This window comes from Ovis aries, chromosome 3 (genome assembly GCF_016772045.2).
Source record: "Ovis aries strain OAR_USU_Benz2616 breed Rambouillet chromosome 3, ARS-UI_Ramb_v3.0, whole genome shotgun sequence".
NCBI lineage: Eukaryota > Metazoa > Chordata > Mammalia > Artiodactyla > Bovidae > Ovis > Ovis aries.
In genome coordinates this window covers 146,052,058-146,076,504 of record NC_056056.1, presented here as the reverse complement: position 1 = coordinate 146,076,504, position 24,447 = coordinate 146,052,058, and the positions used below count along the sequence as shown (strand labels likewise).

At 36.9% G+C, this 24,447-nt stretch overlaps 1 protein-coding gene across 3 annotated transcripts in view; it reads left to right on the top strand.

Moving 5' to 3' along the window:
• The window catches only part of CNTN1 (contactin 1), a 417,338-nt gene extending 397,601 nt beyond the window's left edge, over positions 1 to 19,737 (top strand). For all 3 annotated transcript variants that reach the window (XM_042246873.2, XM_060412756.1, XM_060412755.1), the window contains one exon: positions 17,253 to 19,737. In XM_042246873.2, the coding sequence (XP_042102807.1) occupies positions 17,253 to 17,329 (77 nt within the window). In that variant the 3' untranslated portion in view covers positions 17,330 to 19,737. The remainder of the gene's footprint in view (positions 1 to 17,252) is intronic.
• Positions 19,738 to 24,447: the final 4,710 nt, after the last annotated feature.

The window sequence follows — 24,447 nt, the reverse complement described above, 5'->3', positions numbered from 1 at the left end:
CCCTGGTGGCTCAGAGGTTAAAGCATCTGCCTGTAGTGTGGGAGACCTGGGTTTGATCCCTTGGTCGGGAAGATCCCCTGGAGAAGGAAATGGCAACCCACTCCAGTACTCTTGCCTGGAGAATCCCATGGACAGAGGAGTCTGGTGGGCTGCAGTCCATGAGGTTGCAAAGAGTTGGACACATGACTTCACTTTCACTTTCTTTCACTTTCTTTTTAAGTAGGTAGCATGCAACATTTCAGGTTTTAAAACTAAAGCTTACTCATTATTCCAACTAAGACATTTTTGTTGTGGCTCTTTTCCTAGGTTAAAAACTTCTCTGACATTGAACAACTATATTTGAAATACAGTCTAACAGATTGTATATTTATATTACATTTATGTTAAAAAAAAGATCATGATAAACTATCTCCTTAAATTTTAAAGCATTTGCTTGCTTTTATTATTTTGGAGTGTTCTATCGACTAATTACAGAAGTTAATATTGCTTAGGGGATTTATTAGAACTTTAAATTAAATTAGATGATAATAAAGCCATGGCTTAGCATAAAACTTTATTTCCTTCTGAATATCAAGGATTATTTTTCATTAGATTTTTTTTTAGTATGCATTTCTTGGTAAATATTTCATTATCACAAAGGGCATTTGTGAAGCACATACATATATTTTGTCCCATTTCTTCTTTCTAAGCTTGTGTCTCTTTTCCTCCCAGAAACTCCTTTTGCACCATCACCTGCAGCTTCCCACTCTTTGCTCCCATGGTGTCTTAGATATTCTGAGTGCAACAGTACAGCTTGGTTGACTTGTAATTCGGCTGTGATCTCCAGGGGGCAGAATGGCTGTTTCTGCACTAGCACTAGGCAGAATAGTAGTAGGTTCTCATTTTGTGTAAATTGAATTCATGAACTTACAAACGCTATCTTTTTAAAAAAGCAGAACTGATTAGGTTAAATTTTAATCACATCCAGATGTCTATTGCTTACTTAGCTAAAATATCCAGTAACTCTATCTACAAGGTAGATCATGCCTGTGTAACTTTCTCAGCAGTGACTTCCTTCTCTGTCTTCTCAGCTTCTAGTTACAGCCTAGGGTCTCCTCACTTCTGTACGAGGCTGGGATTCAAGTTTGTACAACTTTGGAAATCCAGAGTGGTTAAACTGTAGTCAGAACAATGTGTTCCTTCCTGACTTGTCTTGAATGGTTTCCTAAATCTTAGCTGTTACTTAGCAAATGCCCTTCAGTTTGGACTTGGCCCAGTGTCTTTTCCTTCCTGAGTCCAGTAAAAACATTTTGCGGAATGTGATCTGCAGAGACCACAGATGAGTGGCAATCTCTTCTTTGACAAATGGAGCAGATCAGGAAAAGAACTTTCTAGTAATTGCAGGAGGAATAGCTACCGACTGTGAAGTATTTCTTTATAATTGCAATGCACTTTCTGTACCTTTAATTGTTGTAAGACTCAAATAAATAAATGTAGCTATCCTCATTTGACTGATGAAATAACTGAGATCAGAGAGTTTAAGTAACTTGCCCCAAATCACATTGCTGTTAAAGTGAAAGGCCCGGGTTCAGATAATTTAGATTTTCTACATGTGTTCTTGGTCTCTATATTACATCCAGAGGAGGTTAATTTCATGTGGCAATTTTTAACAAGAACCTGATCCTGGGAAATGGTGTGGCACAGTGGAAGAATAACGAAGACACACAGAAATATCTAGGTCATTCCATAACTAATTCTTCATTGCAGAACAAGTAGTAAATACCAGAGAAAGAAGTGAGATTTCCAGCAGCCAAATCCAAACCATATTTTGTTAATTATATAGAAAGCACCTTCACAGTCTCTACCATTATCTAATGAGACAGCATCTAAATAATCATTGAAGAAGTAAATAAACTCAGATTGCTTTAATTATTTAGATTCCATGTGGAAATTCATTTGATTTAAAGGTAAAATTCTTAAAGCACAAATTATGCAAATTAAAATATCTAAATATGTTCCTTTAAAGAAACAGTCTTCTCTTCCTGGTTCAAGATTATATTCTAGACATATTCACAACTTAAACATGACCAAAACACTATAGAAAGCAAGAAAGATATTAAGTGACAGAAAAATCTTACAACTTCATTAGGAGAACTATCACAAGAGGAAAAAATAGTAAAGTTTTAGTGTGGAGCTAAATTATTTTGGTGAATTCTGTTACGTTTTTAATCCAAATTATAAAATAGTGCTAACAGTCATCTGACTAGCAGTTATTTTCAGAAAATGGACTATCAGTGAAAGACCTTGTTTGTACATTGTTAGCCCTTTATTGCATATAGGTTAAATGGGATGATTGCTTGATTTTGTGTCTACAAACAGATGGATATTTTATAGGGAAACTAACTTGTTATACTACATCTTCTCAGGAATGGTCTTTCTCAGATATGTCTAGAGAGAGAGAGATCTTTGGTAGAACTACAGCGGTGGGGGAGGGGTGCTCTAAAGCGGGACCATTACTGTAACTCATTCAACAAAAATGTACTGAGCATAACATGTCTATTAGGTAGGACTTGGTCCCTAGAAGTTGGAAGATGAATAAGAACATGGTCTCTATTCTTAAAGAACCATAAATTCTTAGAAAAATAAGATAGGTGAGAAAATAATTTGCAGCACTGAGTGTTGTAGAAGCAAGCTCTGCTCTGTGCATAGTTGCTCAGTCCTGTCTGACTCTTTGCAGACAGGAGGCTTGATAATCTCTACCCATGGACTGTAGCCCACCAGTCTCTCTGTCCATGGGCATTCTGCAGGCAAGAACACTGGAGTGGGTTGCCAGGGGATCTTCCCAACCTGGGGATCGAATCCAGGTCTCCGCATTGCATGTGGATTATTTACTGTCTGAGCCACCAGCAAATACCTAGGAGGAAATAATTAAATTCATGCACAATTACTTAAAAGAATGATACTTTGATGACTCTTTTATGATCAGTGAGTGTTTTCCAGGTGTAAAAGGAGGTAAAATAGCACTTCAGTTTGAGGAAACAAGTGTTAATTCTGAGCACACATAAAAACATAAAAATGCCATCTCATTTAGTGTATCTTTAAGGAGGATTCCAAAAGTAGAGGAAGGTAAATATAGTTAGACTATAGGTTACAGACAGATTGAAAAGGAGATAGATTGCTTTTTTTCATCTGTTTACTTTTTCTTGTGTTTAAGTAAGAGGTGATGAAGTCCTGGATAACTATGGCAGACTGTGGAGAGAGACAGTGGAGCAGAGAAATTCTAGAGCTCTCTTAGAGTTGGAATCAAGTATACATGGTGACCAAGATGGTGTATGCAAATGAAAGAGAAAAGCGCTTTGAAAATGACTCTGTGTTTTTCATTCTAAGTAATTAAAAATGAATGGCAAACGACTAACTAAGCTAAGTAATTCAGAAGGATGCAAAAAGACTAATGACAGAACAGATAATGTAGAGAATGAGAGAGGCGGTGCTCCTATGTGGAATCTAACATGGAAAAGCTAGGGAAAGGAGGCAGGACACTCCAGGTGAAATAAATATCAAAGCAAATTAGTAGACTCAAACTTCTTTCAAGATTTTATAATATTTCTCTTAATATCTTGACAGTTATGTTATTTTGGTGGTGGTTTAGTCACTAAGTCACATCCAACTCTTGCGATGCCATAGACAGAGGAGCCTGACAGGCTACCATCCATGGGATTCTCCAGGCAGGAATACTGGAGTGGGTTGCCGTTTCCTTCTCCATGTTACCTTAAGCGTATTCATATATCATCATCAATCAACATCTAATAGTGCCTTTGTATAGAATACACTGTCACAAAACAAATACACTTTCATGAAGCATAAAGACACAAGACACCAGTCTTGTGGAGAAAAAGTCAATAATTACTCCAGACATTTTGTAATAAAGTGACTGGAAGAATACTGGTTAGAAAAATAGATGTTGACAAAAGAGCTTCAATTTCCACTCACTGTATAAGAATTTGACTTGTTCAGTATAAACAAAATGGTTCCTTAAGGCATTTCCCAGAATTCCTGTTGGTTAGCAAGGAGTAACTACTAGGTTGACTTTTAAAATAAACTCTTGATACACGTGATGAAATTCAACCTTCTTTTCTTCCACTTTGTTGTTGTTGTGTGGTCACTAAGTCTTTTCGGACTCTTTGTGACCCCATGGATTGCAGTATGCCAGGCTTCCCCGTCCTTTGTGTACCTAAAAAGAATTTAGAAGAGCTTAAAATTTCAGGGCTTAGTACCATGAAACATAACTAAGAATAAGCCTTTTGGGAAAAAAAAAAAAGAAAAAAAAAACTTTGAAAAATATATAAACAGAACAAAAATTCCATGTAGATGTCATCCAAAGTTATTGAAAAATTTTTATATCTTCTACTGAATCAGCACAAACTCTTATAAATCCTTTAGAGTAATTAATGCTGATTTCAGCCAGCAACTCCTTAGATGTTTCAGACTGTTGTTACAATAGCTGAGAAATTGTTTCTTCTGTGAAAGTACAAAAAGAAGTTTCACTTGATTATGATCCTTTTAAAAATTGTGAAGGTTCAATGAATTCAGACAATTTCTTATAAGGACTTCACGTGTATGTGGAAAAACAGCGAGACACCCATTAATCCTTGATGATAGATGGGTGACACTGAATCTTGCACTAAGGCCTCAAGGTCTGACAAACATATCAGTTCAGAATCAAATTGAAAAGGAAAATCTTAAATAAAAAATACCACCTCAAACAGGTGAGTCCCTTATTTGTCATAGCCCCAAAGCAAAGAAAAATCAAATAGAACTTTTTTCTGGTTTTGCCCTGGGAAAGCATCTAAGTATTTGTGACTCTGAACCACCACATTTAACCAGTAAAGGACTGGAGTCTGACTTCTGTGGCATGGAGATGTTTGGATACTCGTAATATTTTCTAACTCTCAAGTCATTACATTATGGAAGGAAGCATTCATGTAGCATCTTTGGAGTAGAGAAAATAACATTGGGACCAGGTTTCAGTTCAAAAGCCGATTTTGCCTTTTGCTAGGTGGCAAATCAGACCCATAGGCCTTTCATCTGTAAATGAGGATAATGAGACAAAATTTAACTGTATTATAAGAATTAAGCAAAATAACATGTTGCAAAAATTTCCTGGACAGAGCAGTCACTTAATAAATTAAATAAAAATAATCTTTTGAACAAATATTTTTTATTTTGTTATTATTATTTAAAAAAATTTTATTTTTACTTTATTTTGCTTTATAATACTGTATTGGTTTTGCCATACACTGACATGAAACCACCACGGGTGTACATGAGTTCCCAATCCTGAACCCCACTCCCACCTCCCACCCCATATCATCTCTCTGGATCATCCCCGTGCACCAGCCCCAAGCATCCTGTATCTTGTATCGAACATAGACTGGCAATTCATTTCTTACATGATAGTATACATGTTTCAGTGCCATTCTCCCAAATCATCCCACCCTCTCCCTCTCCCACAGAGTCCAAAAGTCTGTTCTATACATCTGTGTCTCTTTTGCTGTCTCGCATACAGGGTTATCATTACCATCTTTCTAAATTCCATATCTATGTGTTAGTATACTGTATTGGTGTTTTTCTTGCTGGCTTACTTCACTCTGTATAATCGGCTCCAGTTTCATCCACCTCATTAGAACTGATTCAAATGTATTCTTTTTAATGGCTGAGTAATACTCCATTGTGTATATGTACCCCAGCTTTCTTATCCATTCCTCTGCTGATGGACATCTAGGTTGCTTCCATGTCCTGGCCATTATAAACAGTGCTGAGATGAACATTGGGGTACATGTGTCTCTTTCAATTCTGGTTTCCTTGGTGTGTATGCCCAGCAGTGGGATTGCTGGGTCATAAGGCAGTTCTATTTGCAGTTTTTTAAGGAATCTCCACACTGTTCTCCATAGTGGCTGTACTAGTTTGAATTCCCACCAACAGTGTAAGAGGGTTCCCTTTTCTCCACACCCTCTCCAGCATTTATTGCTTGTAGACTTTTGATCGCAGCCCTTCTGACTGGTTTGAAATGGTACCTCATTGTGGTTTTGATTTGCATTTCTCTGATAATGAGTGATGTTGAGCATCTTTTCATGTGTTTGTTAGCCATCCGTATGTCTTCTTTGGAGAAATGTCTATTTAGTTCTTTGGCCCATTTTTTGATTGGGTCGTTTATTTTTCTGGAATTGAGCTGTATAAGTTGCTTGTATATTTTTGAGATTAGTTGTTTGTCAGTTGCTTTATTTGCTATTATTTTCTCCCATTCCGAAAGCTGTCTTTTCACCTTGCTTATAGTTTCCTTGTTGTGCAGAAGCTTTTAATTTTAATTAGATCCCACTTGTTTATTTTTGCTTTTATTTCCAGTATTCTGGGAGGTGGATTATAGAGGATCCTGCTGTGATTTATGTTGGAGAGTGTTTTGCCTATTGAACAAATATTTTTTAATTACAAGTATTGTTACTTAGGCCAGTTTTAAGAAAACTTATGAATAAATAAAGTAATTTTAAAGAAATCATTTTTATTCTTATATTACCACTATCTGTATATCTAAATTTTGGAGTTTTCCTCATTGTTAGGTGAAGATTTGATTTGAAAAGAAAAGTAGAGTTAATACTTAAATTTAAATTAACCTGCATCTATTCTTTGTTGAAACCTGACATGTGAATTGGAAACCACCCCCAGGTAGCCAGCCAGATGAAAGATGGCTGCCTAGTTAGGGTCCTACAAAGCAGTTACATAAAACTGAAAGAGTTCCTATTATAGGGATTACAGTGCCAGTTGACAGAGGATTTTCTGTGTCATCCTCAGCACTTATCTTTTGAAAAATCTACTATTCTAAGCAAATTTAAAAGGCAAGATACCTAACCTTTCCTAGAACTGCAGGATGACTTGTCCCACAAATATGAGTACCATAAATAGGCATGCAAATATGTATCTGCTAAAAATAGGTTATCTGTCTTATAATTTTAAGGATGCCTAAACAGAATAGATCCTCTGTGAATAAGTAGTCATGATGTCTAGGAGCATGACTAAGCTTTTTTGCTCCGTGGTCTTACCTATAAGCAAACATTTTGCCTATCATGACCATAAGCATGAGTATTAAAATCAGCAAAAGATTATTTACTCAAATTTATTTTTTAAAAGAACTAAAAAAAAATTCAGTGAGCTTTGTAGTAACATGTATCTACCTACTTCCCTTTTTTGGATTTCTTCATTTGAATTTCTTTGATTATATACACTGATGAGTTTAAGAAAAAGTGACTTTCATGACCAGTTAGTTTTATTCCAGGGCTATCCATGTTAGAATGTTCTGCCAGTGAGCTATTTCTAGCACCAAAAGCAAAGGTGATCCAGTAAGCTGGCTCTGGTTGTTTGTGAATAAAAAAAGCAAAAGCTTGAAGATTATTTGTTAAGGATTTTGAGGAAAAAATTAACCCCCTGAAATCCATTATATGTATGTCAAACAATTTATAGCACAGAAGAGAAGAGAGCTCTGAGTCTCTTTGGTCTCATCCCATGCTCAATTTATTCTCATAGATATTCACTAAGTAGTAATTTTTAAATGAATGTACCAAATGTCATATTTCAAATTCATAATTATCAGATGGTGCTTACTATGTATTTTTAACTTTTTTTCATTTAATTATCATGAATACTGTGCTATGGAAGTATTCCCCATTTTGCTGATAAAGAAATGGAGACTCTGAGAGATTAAGTACCTTGCAGGAGGTTACACACTCAAGTGAGGATAACAGTATTCAAGTAGAATTTTTCTTGTCAAGTCTCATGCTTTAGTGAAAGCCTCATCTTACATTTCTAAAGAAGTAGGTAAACCAGTTTTAAAAGTCCTCAGCCTTATAGCTTCATCTTGCCCAAAAGTCATATCAAAATTAGGCCATGCACCATGTGCTTGTTAACCCTAACCCTAACCAGCAAGGAGGTCCAACCAGTCCATCCTAAAGGAGATCAGTTCTGAATTGGCAGTCCTGAATTGGAATTAGAAAGACTGACCTTGAAGCTGAAACTCCAATACCTTAGCCACCTGATGCAAAGAACTGACTCATTTGAAAAGACCCTGATGCTGGGAAAGATTGAAGGCAGGAGGAAAAGGGGACGACAGAGGATGAGATGGTTGGATGGCATCACCAACTCAATGGACATGAATTTGAGTAAGCTCCAGGGGTTGGTGATGAACAGGGAGGCCTGGTGTGCTACAGCCCATGGGGTCTCAAAGAGTCGGACACAACTGAACGACTAAACTGAACTGAACTGTTGGCCAATAATAGACAGAAGTTATGTTTACATTTCCCAACAAATAAGTAGTCATCACTCTATTAGAAATGCTTGCTCCTTTCTCAAAGCAGAAATGCATCCTTGCAATCTAGCATTTCCTGATAGGGAAAGGACCAGAGTCAACAGTAAGGAAAGTATACAACTACCAGAATAAGCTGCCAGCAAATCATATACCCTTGCCAAAAACAACACCATTTTGCTTGACATATGTGTTTATAATTGCCAAACAAATAGGAGTAGCAAGATTAGTGGGTTTCACCAGTTTTAAAGAACCTTCATAACCACTATCACTTACATAATCAAGCTTTTAATGTATATATAAACAAATATCAACTTAGATTATCTTAGATAAGGAGAAATATAATAAACATCTTTACAAAGTTTATGGCTCAATCCCTGACATTCTTAAATTAATCATGGTTTGCATGGAATCACCTACCAATAGCCATACTAAGAACCCAAGGACAAATCAATAGCCTTGACAAGTAAAATGCCCAAAGATCATGCCAGCCTCAGAGTCATATTTTAAGTCCAAATTTTCTCTTTTCTCAAAGTTACACAACTAGCTATCGACAGGACTATAAATAGGCCTTAAATTGTCTTTTTCTCTTCTTCACACAGCTTAGTGTTTTGCTATCTGAAAGAGATGTAAGGAGAAAAAATTATAAAACACAAAATAAGCTAGCTGATACCACATAGGCACTATAATAAAATAGATCTCAAAGCAAAAAAAAAAAAAAAAAAAATATATATATATATATATATATATATATAAAGTCTACAGTATCTCAAAGAAAAAATCCATTTCAATTTTTTATTTCTTTTTTTTTTCTTTTCTAGAAACTCTTAAAAATAGATTAGATTATTCCATTTTATCAAAGGCAGGTATTTTTGCTTATAATAACTGAGATAACATTGAAAACTTTCTCAACATTTCCCCCAAGAGTTAGCAGAGTGACCTAACTTTTAAAAAGATATCTCTTTTAATTCTTCTTAGGCAATTTATAAAAATAACTGTTCTGGTATACAGCCCAGAGTAAATTTTAAGGTTAACCTTACTAGTTACAGGAGTTTTACTGAAAATTCTTTACCAGATTCTAGGCAAGGATAAAAAATAGGGTGGACTAACTGGAAGAATCCAGGAAAGGTCAAAAGGAGACTCCACGTATCCTACCACCTCCCAGAATCCTCATTAGCATCCATCTTGGCTGAGCAATGTATGCGTGAGACAGAGTAATTGGGCAGAGACAACTAGGAAACTGATCTTATCACCATAAAATACTGAGACTGTGAACCATGTCGCACAGCAGTCCTGGGTTTCTTTTCCCTCCTGCTCTCTGCCCAGGCACCCTTTCCCAATAAAATCCCTAGATTTGTCAGCAAAAAAAAAAAAAAAAGGTGGGAATCAGGAAAAGGGCCAAAAGAAATGTTTATGGTTTGCCGGCTACTTATGCTGGCAGTTGTATACTCTTCCTTACTGTTGACTCTAGTCCTTTCCCTGTCAGGAAATGCTAAACTGCAAGAATGCATTTCCTCCTTGAGAAAGGAGCAAGCACATAGAGTGATGTCTGGTTATTTGCTGAGAACTGTAAACATACGGTCTATTATTGGCCAATAAGCACATGCTAAATAACCTAATTTTGATATGATTTTTGGGCATGATGAGTCTATAATTATGAGGACTTTTACAACTGGTTTACCTACTTCTTTAAAAATGCAAGAGTGAATATGAAAGAGAGAAGAGACATATAAGATGCAAAGCCTAGAAATTAATTTACCAATAACAAATCTATAATTGTTTTGTCTGAGACATTAAATAAAATCCCAGTAGTCGAGACAAATTTTAGTTTTTTTAGTTTTTTTTTTTTTTTTTTTTTTTTTGCCTCAAAAGACTTCAGATCCTTCATGTTAAGTCCTGCAAGAAAATTGGAGTGTGTGATATTAAAAAAAAAAAAATGATCTTGGTCTTTTGGTCAGAAAATTCATTCATACATTAAATTATGTGTCAGAATTTCAAAGTAAGAAACAGTTTTTCCTCCTTTAACTTTGTTTTCACCCATTTCTGTCACAAAATTTAGGAAAATAAGTGCCATTTTCTCACTTAATCCTCACAACATCTAATTGGTAAACAGATACAAAATATTTTCTAAAAGGTACACAGCCAAGGAGTAATAGAGTCAGGAGGCCGAACTGGTTAAGCTAACTCCAAAAACAAAGCTCTTAATTAATACCTGAGATTAGAAAGGTTAAAGTCTTCTTAACTGACCCTTCTCCTTGGCCAGAGTGATTGACTGAGGGATGAGATGGGCACCTACTCTAATCTAGTTCAATCACACAAATCCACTAATTCAGCCACAATATTGGTTTTACAGTAGGTGTATGACTCAGACTTCTCAAATAAGAATTTTTCCTTAAGAGTTTCCTCACTGGAGTTGGCGTTAAAAGAAATCATCTCTTTGCTTTTAAGAATGTATAATTGTGAGCTTCCCACTCTGGTCTATCTTGAGGAGTCAGTCTGAGAATGTGAGGCAATCAGCAAAGGAAGAAGAGATAAATGCCAGAAACGTGGCAGACACAAGTGTTCAGTTAACTGGCTCTAGCTGTCCCAAAGCAGTGCAAATTCAGCTTTTTCTTCATTGAGTTCCAGTGAATTAAAACAAAGAATCCCCAACTACCATGTCACCAAGGAGATCACCTTGAACTGCTGCTGCTAAGTTGCTTCAGTCATGTCCGACTCTTTGCGACCCCATAGACGGCAGCCTACCAGGCTTCTCCCCCCATGGAATTTTCCAGGCAAGAGTACTGAAGTGGGTTGCCATTGCCTTCTCTGCACCTTGAGCTAGACGACTACAGAAAAGTGCAATATCCCCTGTATTGATATGTGAAATGACATTTCAGGGATGTTTGTGATCGAACAGGACACAATATATGATTGGGGAGCAGTAAGTAGGCATACAGGTTTCCAATGTAAGTTTTGTGCAGGGGGCACACCTACTTTCTCTATTGTTTTCCTTTGTTTTTATCTAACTATTTTAAAAAAATATAATCTCGGATTATATAAAGAGATGAACAACATCAAATGTATGAATCACTGTCATTTATGGGAGTTTTCTATCAGCCATGCATTTTTTGAAGTGCTCTACATAAAACAACTATTTTCAAACTGTGATAAGCAAAGCGCCACTCATTTTCTGGAGTGATGGGCTTGGGGGAGTACAGGAATCAGCATGAATGTAAAGGAGTCAAAAATATCTGTGGTTCCCTGCCCCAGGCCCATCTCTAAATAAAGCATCCCCTCTCCCTCCTTGTTCAGTTAAAGAGCTTCCACATATGATTGCTTCTGAAGAAAGGTTATGCTGCTAAAACACATGGAAGAACCATTGATACACATCTTCTCCATGTCTTCTCACAATCAAGACATGAGATATGTTATCCCTGTTTCTTATTTGAAAGAACTAGGACATAAAAAGATTAAAGAACATGCTCAGCATTACCTAGCCAATTGAAAGCAGAGGCAGAATGTGGACTTCATTATCCTTGCTTGGCTCTAGAGCCCCATGACGCTATTCTTAGTACACCCTTACATCTCCTGGCAGGACGGTGGCCTGCTGACAGATCTTCATATTTGCCTATTTGTTCTCAAAATCTAAACATCCAAAGACCAAGTACAAAGTCGTACTCTGACAGGCAGTCAGACCATCTGTAATCGACTAGATGTAACAAGGAAACACACCTCAACACAGGCATGGAGCAGCACTCAAGTAGGAGGGAGAAACATCTTATGTAAGGTTTGAGTTCTTCCTGAATAATCTAGAGGAGGGTCTAAGGGAAGAAGCAATCAGTTCTGAGTTATTTGCTGTTTCTAAGATAAGGCCAGGAGTATCAGGAATTAAGTAGGGTTGGGACCCATCATGGGGCTTCCCAGGTGGTGCTAGTGGTAAAGAACCCACCTGCCAGTGCAGGAGATGCAGGAGACATGGGTTCAATCTCTGGGTTGGTAAGATCCCCTGGAAAAGGAAATGGCAACCCATTCCAGTATTCTTGCCTGGAGAATCTCATGGACAGAGGACCCTGGTAGGCTACAGTCCATGGGATCGCAAAGAGCTAGACATGACTAAAGTGATTTAGCATGCCAGGGATCCATCATGAGAGGAGAGTAGTTTACCCACTGCATGTTCGTAGTGAAAGATAGGAACAGTAAAGAAGGTATGGAATATTATTAGTAAGTCAACAAGCCATTCAATGATGGGGTTGTTCTTGCATTTTCTAGTTGCTGCATGATCTTAGAAATGTTTCACAGTTGGCATTATCTTTCACTCTCATACTACTGACCTAAATAAAGACAGGTCACTTTGGGTTTTTTTTTTTGTTTTTTTTTTTCACTCTGAGCTGATTTTTACTGTCAATCCCAGACAGACTTTTATATTCTCCAAACTTGCTGCTATCCCAGAGGGAGTTTTATTGAATTCAACACAAAGACACACTGATGTATACCTAACACGTCTGATATATATGAAGATGGGGATAAATCATCTTATCAAAACACTTTCTTCCCCCAGCCCAAGGCCAAGGATAAGACTGAAGGAATCCAAAGTAACATCCTACCAAGATAAGTTGGAGAATGCTTTGGGCTGAGGAGTAAAATAAGGCCTTTCTGATGCTGCAGATTTTTAACATTGTTTCTCTGATAAGAGATGCAGGTCACAGTGGTTGTCTTTGTCTTCTTCTTTAAACCCCCATGTCTTACCCCTTTACTGTCTTTCTGACCTTGTATTCCACAATCAGAAAAGATTCAGGGCTTTTAACTGTAAGAATTATTTATATCATAACTTTATATTTAAATTACTATATGTTGGGCTTGGTATTAGACAACATAGCTGAAAATATAATTTGGATATATTCCCTGTCCTGAAATTGTTCACAATCTAGAGGTGTTAAAAATTGTGAACATAAAACATGACACCACAAGGAGAAAATCACAACAAACGTTAGCAATTAGGGTTGGAGCATGTCCAAACTTAATCATCAGAAAAGACATTTGTTTGTTTGTTTGTTTTTTTCATTTTTATTTTTATTTTTTTAATTGTTTTTTTATTTTTTTTTGTTTGTTTGTTTTTAATTTTAAAATCTTTAATTCTTACATGCGTTCCCAAACATGACCCCCCCTCCCACCTCCCTCCCCACAACATCTCTCTGGGTCATCCCCATGCACCAGAAAAGACATTTGTATTAAAAGCTGACTAGAGTGACTGTCTTGTGCTCGTGCTCAATGCTCAGTCGCTCAGTCATGTCTGACTCTTTGTGACCCCATGGACTGTAACCCCCCAGGCTCCTCTGTCCATGGGATTTCCCAAGAAAGAATACTGGAGTGGGTTGCCATTTTCTTCTCCAGGGGATATTCCCCACCCACTAATCAAACCCCCATCTCCTGCATCGGCAGGTGGACTCTTTACCACTGAGCCACCAAGGAAGCCTAGAGTGACTGTCTACTTACCATAAAACCTGAAAAGATGGTTAAGTACTGCTTGTTTTTTACTTAAATTTCTCTTCTCGATGTGTAACTAGGCAGTTTAGGGTAAAAAAAAAATCCAGAAACCCAATGACATAGTATTCTAAATAGGCTTTACATGAGTTCCTATAGGCAAAAGTAATTAACCAGATTGATAATTTGTTCATGTTTGATATTCAGTGAAAGTGAAAGTTGCTCAATTGTGTCCAGCTCTTTGAAACCATGGACTATACAGTCCATGGAATTCTCCAGGCCAGAGTGGATAGCCTTTCCCTTCTCCAGGGGATGATCCCAATCCAGGGATCGAATCCAGGTCTCCTTACATTGATGCAAAATACATGTTTTCAACTAACCATGTAAGTACTGAAATTATTCTTGATAGCAATATTATATACATTTTGTTAGGTAAAAAAAGAATATATGTTTAAAACCCCTCAAGAATATGGGGATCCCACATTTAAAATGGCTTTAAATAGCAATTCAGTGAGGTCTCTAATTTGTGTTTAGAATGTAGAAGAGAATTGAAGATGAAGACCACAATTACATAGGCTTGAGCCATTAGAGAAATTAAATATAACACACATAAACTTGAAGAGTTTATTTTAAATAAATCAAATATCCTGATGTTGCAGCCACAAGTTAGGAAATTATATTTTGTTTTCATACTAACACCAAAACTTCAGAATGGCATTCACAGTTGACTAACCTTCTTTCTGTTGCCACAGTTTGTACTGAGACAACCCACATATTGAGGCAAATACACGAATGTGTACCCATCACTAATGTAATTTGTGGTCAAAGGACAGAGCATTTCAGAGACCCCGCTGTCATTCTCAGACAAAGGTCTTCAGGAAAGATCATTTAAATTAGGTCAAACATTGAAAACTAATATTTTTCTGTGTGATTGAGGTCATTATTGGTCATCTTATTGAATAAAATAATATGTGTGCTGAGGTATAGTTTTAAAATATCTATGTAGAAAAAGAGAAGGAAAACTACAAGAACAAATACCCCTGGAAACAGCTTAGGAGCTCTACTTTCCCCTATGTCGTTTGTTTTCCTTCAGTGCTCTGCCCTGACACTTGAAGTGCAGGATGTAGCATTCGAGCGCTTTTCTAGACCTGGTTCCTTTCCAAAGTGATCTGTAGAAAGTGGCAGCAAGGTAGAAAGAGCATGGGCTTTGGAGCCAGGCTGGTCTGAGATCTAATCCTGGCTCTGCCTTCTACTGGCTACTGGTCTTAAGCAGTAATTTTATCTGAATCTGAGTTACATAATCTATAAAGTGTAGGCATGAAATTAAGAGACACTTGCTCCTTGGAAGAAAAGCTGTGACAAACTTAGATAGCATTTTAAAAAGCAGAGACATCACTTTGCTGACAAAGGTATATATAGTCAAAGCTATGGTTTTTCTAGTAGTCATGTATGGATATGAGAGTTGGATCACAAAAAAGGCTGAGCTCTGAAGAATTGATGCTTTCATACTGTGCTGGAGAAGACTCTTGAGAGTCCCTTGGACTTCAAGGAGATCAAACCAGTCAATTCTAAAGGAAATCAACCCTGAATTTTCATTGGAAGGACTGATGCTGAAGCTGAAGCTCCAATACTTTGCCACCTAATGCAAACATCCAACTCATTGGAAAAGACCCTGATGCTAGGAAAGATTGAGAACAGGAGGAAAAGGAGATGACAGATTATGAGATGGTTGTATGGCATCACCAATTCAATGGACATGAGTTTGAGCATACTTCAGGAGATGGTGAAGGATAGGGAAGCCTGGCATGCCTCAGTCCATGGTGTCGCAAAATCGGATGTGACTGAGTGACTGAACAGCAACAACAAATCTATAGAGTCAGGATAGTAAGTTCTACCACCTTAGACTACTGTATAAATATCACAAAACACATAAAGGGCCAGTGTGGTTTCTGTCTTGTAATTACAGAGCCATGAATAGCAGCTATCATAGTTATTATTAGTGTCATCATTGCTACTGGTAGTCTGTTATGCAGCATCTCCATAACGAGGCAGCTACTTGAGGACCGATTATATTGTGCCTACTATTCTGCCCTCACTTTTACCTTCACTGCCCTGCTCACTTCTAAGAACCCCTTTATGTGTATCTCATAATGTTTTCTCTTTTACATTTTCCATGCAGTACCAAATGCTGCTAACAGGGCAATAGGGGAATATAGGTAGACACAATCATTGTTCACCTTACAAGGAGTATGACTGTGCTTTCAATGACCAAATTGAAGAGAAGATTCTTCTCTTCAATCTTGAGTCTTTTGAAATGTAAGGAGAATATGGCAAAGAAAGGGATATTTAGACAGCTGTTGATATAGTTGATAACAATGACTTAAAGTTTCAAATTTAGAGAACTTCCAAAAATCTATTATGTTTACACAAATAGACACAAATCTATTATACTTGCAATCTGTTGACTGTATTTTTAGCCTGCCACTCTTCCCAGCAATGAGTTCATTAAAAAGAGTACTTAATAATTGTGGAGAGTTGAAAGGAAGAGTATACTTTTTTGATCCCACTTTTCAACCCATTCTCAAGAATTCCAGTGATGCTGGACTTAGACCCATAAATTTCCTTAGCACAGGAAGAGCCCTTCTAGATGGCACTCAAGATGTATTTTAAGTATATAGAATATCACATCATTTTTATTCTTAAATCACAGCATTAGTATTTCAGGGCAATTGTTCTTTAGATACAAATTTGAATAGATTATTATTATCAAAAATACATGTCTCAAATCATTGTGTATAAGTCCCTAAATGTTTTAAAACTATTGATATATGGGATATGAAACCATGCAATATCTTCCAGTATACATATAATGTCATTCAGTTCAGTCGCTTAGCATGTCTGACTCTTTGTGACATCATGGACTGCAGTATGCCAGGCTTCCCTGTCTATCACCAACTCCCAGAGCTTGTTCAAACTCATGTCCATCGAGTCGGTAATGTCATCCAACCATCTCATCCTCTATTGTCCCCTTCTCCTCCTCAATGTCATTGTCCCAGGTTTAACATTATTTGCATTTTTGCTGCATCTTTTCATCTTATTGTGTCACAGCTTACTTATGATTTTTCATTTATGTATGTATGTTTCTTGACCTAGTGGCTTCTAGTAGAAGTTTAGGACTGCTGAATCATAGGAAAAATAGAAACATTTGTGATCTTATTATCTTAAATGATTTATATGAACTCGTGGTATAAATAGTCTATGCACTTTCACACAAAAAAATCCTTGATCAACCATTTCTATTTTTACTAAGTCACTTAAGACTAAGAGAAGCTGGTATTTTTTCGAAGGAAACACTTGTTTTTCAGGGTTTACATAATATGGTCTTCCCCAAAGCAGGGGAAATGAGCAATAGTGACTGTTATCAATGAACTAATAAGCACGTGTTTGATTTGCATTATAGGTGCATCCATCCTATCACCATGTCTTCTCGGCTTCCTGCTGCCTGCCCTTGGCATCCTTGTCTACTTGGAATTCTGAATGTGGTGTGACAACCTGCTTTTCCCAGCCCAGCTCAGAGAACACCCTTCATCCCTATGATGACTACAGGTCCTTCCAATCCCTGCGGCTCCATGCTAAGCCAAATAAATCATAATTTAACAAACTATCCAACTGATTCACAACATATGTTATGACTGAGGCATTCAGGAACCCCTTCATCCAAAAGAATAAACTTTTAAATGAATATAAAATGATTTTTAACTCGTTCCAATATGCCTTATAAACCACTTAAACTGATTCTGTGACAGTTGCATGATTTAATCCAATGGGACAAGTTACAGTGTTCAATTCAATACTATAGGCTGTAGAGTGAAAGTAAAATCACCATACACAGGTGCTTTAAATTTAATAACAAGTTGTGAAATATAATAGAGGTTGAAGTGTTGATTGTATGTGGTAAATGTAAGAGTACTATAGTCTCTTGTACTATCCTCTCTGTTTTGGGTCCTGCATATTTTTGAATGGCCCCTATCATTCTTGACATTTTGAGTTTTCTTAGAAAAAAAAATAGAACTGAAGAATTAGACATAATATCCAATGCCAAATCATTTTATTGAATAAGTTGGAAGATTTTGAATATTGAAAACCAAATTCTAGAACTTATGATCAGTATTCCTATTTTGGAAGCAAGTAATTTTCTAAACATTTGGTTTTCAGAATCAGTAATTCTTTTAAGTTAGTTTTTTAATAGTAAAATTAACATACTGTATGAAGTTTTTTTTTTTTTACTTTTGTATTCTACTCTGATGTTCTTTTATGCTTTTCTTATTATCAATTTCAAACCTCAAAAACCATAGCTCTTGTGGTAGAGTATCATCATGTTGCTGTATTTATTCATATGTGAAATGATCAATTTTAAAAAGTAGAGAGCTCCCATTTTTTTAATTGAGATGTGACAGGCTTTACATAGCTAGGGATAAATGTCAGTTAAGTGAATATCAGAATTATCTAATATTCTAGTGTCTTTGTTTTTGTGCTTCATTCTAAGTAAAACCTTTCTTTATTAAAGGTGTGGGATCAAGAAATCACCTGTAGCTTGGAAAAACTACAGTATTTCCCATTATTTTTTAAATTTAGTTTCAAATTCATTTCCTGCTTCAATGCAATACCGAAAACTGGCTAAAAATACCAAATCAAGGTTTGTTAATGGTACTTTGAAAAGTATCCAAAACTAGAAGGCTGGGAGGAGACAAATAGCTTGTCTGTGCAGTGGTATCTCCCAAGTGTTGGTATTTTAGGTTTTTATAAGACCTGGAAAGGAAGATGCACATTTCTTCATTCTCCATGGTGTGCACGGACATATGTTTGCGTGTGGATGTGAAAGAAGTCAAGTAATAAAGGATTAGCTGGCTAATGAAATAGTGCAATGTCTGATGCTTCAAGAGGTATAATCCTATTTTATTAGCACAACCTTGCTAGCTAATTAGAGATAGAGTTTATCTTTTTAGAAAGGATACCTTATAGGTTCATAAAAATATCTACAGGAAGCAAAATAGATCTATTACTATTTTACCCCCTTTTCTTTAATTTGTATAATTTTTGTACTATATATCTATGTGTAAATGTTTAGAGCTTTCATTATGAAAATACCAATAAATATTTCATTAGTTTACATTTAACTCTTTGTTATAAAATGAAACTTTTTAAAAACAAGTGAAAGGGATGATTCCCCAGTAGAAGTATGTCAACAGTCTGAGATCATTGCCAGATTTCATAAAATATTTAATTATTTGAAAAAGCAACAAAATCTCTTCATACTTTTGGAAAACAAATATTCTGTAAGCCTTCTGTACAAATGTTTGTGTTTTCATTGTTACACTTTGGGGTTTTCCTTTTGCAATGTGACCCATGTTGGGCATTTTTATATAATCAACAACTAAATATTTTGCCAAATGCATGCTTGCCTTTTATTTTCTTATGTATGGTAATAAAGAGCAAAACTGGTTAGATTTTGCATGAAATGGTTCTGACAGATAAGAAGAAAACAGACTTTGAAGGTTGTTTGTTTAATTTTAAATTTGTGACAGAGATAAAATAGAGTAAAATCGCTCATACACTGATAATTCAAGCTTTCATTTCTTCATAGACGTGTACAAATTTGACTGGGACCATCAGGTTTAAACTGTTGTCAAGCTAACTAATGCATCATCTGCTTTAAGACACAAGATTCTTAATTAAACTTTATATAGGATAGATACATCTGTTGTTTCTTTGTATTTCAAGGAAAGGTGGTAGTAGTTTTATTTGATACTGATAAATATTGAATTGATTTTTTTAGTTATTTTTTATCATTTTTTTCAATGGAGTAGCATAGGACTGTGCTTTGTCCTTTTTATGAATGAAAAAAAAATTATAAAGAAATAAATGTCTTACTGTTACCCAAGAAATAACAACTGTCCTTTCAATTTACCTGACTTTGAAAATTCATTTTTAGAGGATTTTCATTAAAAATTTAATAACATGGAAAAAAAATTACACATTAAACAAAACAACAGTTCACTGTTTGAAGCATTCTACAAAAAAAATATACATACAAACATATACATGCACACACTGGCATTACAATGACATATGATCACCTGGGAGATGACTTCAGTTTATGGAGAAGTCAGTGCATATCACTCAGTCTTATGCTGGACACTAATGCAAGCTATTAGATACTGAAAAAATAAGACTGGTTAAACCCTGAATGAGCTGATACTCTTAATGGAGGAATTTACTTAAAAGCATAGCTGTGCAAACAGGAATCTGGTACAGGTGAAGCCTTCTCTGAGTCCTGAGCCAGACTGAACCTCAAATGCTGAATCCGAGAGGTTTCTGCCTTCCTTACATCCTCCCCTGCGTTCTGATTGTGATTTCTCACTGGCATTCTGACCTCTCTTCCTGTTTCATGAAGCTTGCTTCCACCCTGTACCCTGGCTCCCCTTTTGGACTCTGCCTCTGTTTCTTGACCCTAAATATTATATTACTTCCATTCTAATATTTTACTTTTGGTATTTGGCCCGGGACTGACCCCATCTCTAATTCTCCAGGCTTTGGGAGATCAAAGCTTCTTTCTGTGAGTGCATTTTCCTTGTTAGTTGTCCTCAAACCTGGTTGTCCATCAGGATAACCTGGAGAATTTGAAAAAGCAAAACAGATTTCCTAGGCCTCAGTCAGGCTTACCAAATCAAAATTGGGCAGTGAGGCATAGGGATCTGTATCTTTTCAGGTTGTTCGTGAGAGTCTAAAAGGGATCCAGGTTTGAGAATCACAGGTTTTCATCATTATTACAAGCTAGATTAATTGATATTTTAAATTGAATCAACAATATAAACATCATGGATACATAATTTAAATTCTCTTAAAAATAAATCCATTCTCTTGGTTTATCTAAAATGTTAATTTGTTCATTTGTTGTCTTTTGGTTCTATATCTTAAGCGTCAAAATGCTATATATGTTTTATCTGTTAAAATTATCCTCTAATTTGTTTGTGTCTAAAATCCATGCAGCAGACTGAAATGCATTTCAGGTTTTCTCTCTAGAGAAATGTGGATTTTATTTTAATTTTTTCTTTTCTCTTTTTGTAATGTGAAAAGTTAATTAAATTTTGATACCTAATTTCCTGAGTCTCTAATCTTCTGGAGACAGCTAATATAAAGATTGTTGAAAGGTGCCCCTTCCCCGACTTGAGCATTTTTTTTTCAATGGAAACATGAGTGGTTATGAATGAGTTGACTTCAAGATTAGTGGGTAGGGAGGCCAAAATTAGTTTCTACATTGTTTATCACATTTTAGAAACAGGTTTCACTTTTCAATTACTACTAATAAATTTGATCCTTGGAGAAAGTATATGCATCAGTACCCATGATGCTATTACTATTTGACTTTTGAATTTAATTGGGCATATCCTAAGGCAAAACTGTGAAGTGAAGAAACTTGGTCTTAATCTATCTTATGTCCTCAGTCAAGCTCTTTTGCTTTATGAAAGCTGCCTTAAAAGCAATCCCCTAACTTTCATACCTTCTTGTGTTAGTTTCCTAGGTTTTTCACAGCAAATGACCACAAACTGAGTGGCTTCAAACAACAGAAATCTATCTCTTACATTTCTGGAAGCTGGAAGCTGGAATTCAAGGTGTCAGAAAGATTGGTTTCATGTGGAGATTCTGAGGGAGCATCTGTTCTGTTCCTCTCTTGTAGCTTCTTGTGGTTGGAGGCAATCCTTGGTGCTTCTCGGTTTGCAGCTGCATGTCTCCAGTCTCTGCTTCTGTTGTCATGTGACATTATCCCTTTGTATCTAAATTTCTCTCTTTTTATGGTTGCTGGGGTGAAGGACAGGAGGAAGGGATAATTGCAGAGCTTGAGATGTGTGGCAACCTGAATGGGAGAGGAGTTTGGGGGAGAATGGATACCTGTATATAAAGGGTGAATCCCATGGTTGTTTACCTGAAACTATCACAGTGCTGTTTGCTAATCAGCTATATCTCTACAAAATAAAAAAGTTTAAAAAATATAAATAAAGGAATAATTTTCTCTCTCCTTATAAAAACACCAGTCATTGGATTAGGGCCTACCCTAATCCAGTTTGACATGATCTTAATTTGATTACATCTAAAAAGTTCCCGTTTCCACAAAAGGTCACATTCATAGATTCCAGCTGAATATAAATCTAGATACTATTCATCCCAGTATATGTCTCTTTTCCTCTTTTTAAAATCTGTATATCCCCACTCCGACTTCCCATCTGAAGCACTGGTAAAGAATCTGCCTGTCAATAGAAGAGATACAAGAGACGTGGGTTTGATCCCTTGGTCGGGAAGATCCTCTGGAATAGGAAATGGCAACCCACTCCAGTATTCTTGCCTGGAGAATTCCATGGACAGAGGAGCCTGGAGGCCTGTAGTTCATGGGATTGGAAAAAGTCAGACACAACTGAGCAACTGAACACACACACACACACACACACACACACATGCCCAACTCTTGCTCATGAGGATTAGACTGAAAAACTACTCCAGGCATGCTTTCATAAAACATTTATGTTGATAATATACAACAGTATAGAATAGAATACATTGTGCTAAGTGAAAAAAAGCCAGATTGAAAAGACTGTGTGATTCCATTTATATGACATTCTGGAAAAGGCAAAATTCTAGGGACAGAGAACAAGTCAGCAGTTATAAAGTATTAAGAGTAAGGAGGAGAGTTTGACCTAAAAGGGACAGCATGGAGGGAACTTCTCAAGGGTGCCAAAACTGATGGCAGTGACTCGAATTTATTTATCAAAACTTATAAAACTATACAACAAAAAAGTGAGTTTTACTGTATGTACACTTTAGAAATTTTTATAATGTAGTTATGCAAATGTCATGGAGATTGGACAGACCTGTGATCACATTCTAACTCTATTATTACCTTGTGAGATACCTTGTGAAACCTTGGATGAGTAAGTTGATGTTTGGAAGATAGTTTCCTTTACCATAAAGTGAGAGAAATACTTTTGAATCATTTAGAATCCTTTCAGCTGCAAGCGACAAACACTCAACTCAGATAAGTTTAAGACAAACAAGGACTTTGTTGACTCAAATAATTGCATCTATGAGATATAGTTAGTTAGTTCAGTCACTCAGTCATGTCCGACTCTTTGAGACCCCATAAATCGCAGCACGCCAGGCCTCCCTGTCCATCACCAACTCCCGGAGTTCACTCAGACTCACGTCCATCGAGTCAGTGATGCCATCCAGCCATCTCATCCTTGTCGTCCCCTTCTCCTCCCTGCCCCCAGTCCCTCCCAGCATCAGAGTCTTTTCCAATGAGTCAACTCTTCGCATGAGGTGGCCAAAGAACTGGAGTTTCAGCTTTAGCATCATTCCTTCCAAAGAAATCCCAGGGCTGATCTCCTTCAGAATGGACTGGTTGGATCTCCTTGCAGTCCAAGGGACTCTCAAGAGTCTTCTCCAACACCACAGTTCAAAAGCATCAATTCTTCAGTGCTCAGCCTTCTTTACAGTCTCACATCCATACATGACCACAGGAAAAACCATAGCCTTAACTAGACGGACTTTAGTCGGCAAAGTAATGTCTCTGCTTTTGAATATGCTATCTAGGGTTAGGTATAAGGGCTTAAATAGTGTTCTCAGAGCAGCATCTCTCCATCTGACGATTCTGGTTCTCCCCGTGCACATGTTTCATTCATAGGCAAGCTATCTCCTTGTGGCAGGAATCATGGATGCTGACTGGTCCAACCCTACATTCTACTGATTGGTGGCCCCAAAGCATTAGAGATTCTTTTTCTTACTTGTTACAGGCATAATATCTCATTAAAGACTAATATTATCCCCAGGAGGCTGGCCATCATGGGCTGTCATGAGACCCCTGGCTGTCTTTCTAGATAACTGGATGGTGGCAAGAGCACTGTAAGAAGTTTCACCAGAACCACATGAAATGGAAAAGGATGATTCCCTTAAATGGGGTACCAGGTGTTATTAACAAAAGGAGGGTATTAGACTAGCAAAAACAGTCTCCACTCCACTTGTTCTTCCTAAAATTCTACGTGTTAAATAGGTGATAAAGTTAAAATGCCTAGCATATAATAAATACCCCCAAAATCTTAAATTTCCCCTCCCACCATAACTTTTCACCATATATAAGCATATTAGCACATAGGGCTTCTAAAATTCTTAATTCAGGTGATTGAATAGCTAGAGCTTAGCATTCACAGTCAAATCAAGGTCTGCTATCCTCGGTAAGGTAGAGCTGATTTAGTTGAAATGAATGCAATCCTGTCAAGTCACTTCAGTCTTGTCCGACTCTTTGCTACACTATGGACTGTAGCACGCCAGACTCCTCTGTCCATAGGATTCTCCAGGCAAGAATACTGGAATGGGTTGCAATTCCCTCCTCCAGGGGATCTTCCAGACCGAGGAATCAAACACATCTCTATGTCTCCCGCTTTGGCAAGTTGGTTCTTTACGACTAGCGCCACCTGGGAAGCCCCAATGAATGCAATGCTGCTGCTAAGTCGCTTCAGTCGTGTCTGACTCTGTGTGACCCCATAGGTGGCAGCCCACCAGGCTCCCCCGTCCCTGGGATTCTCCAGGCAAGAACACTGGAGTGG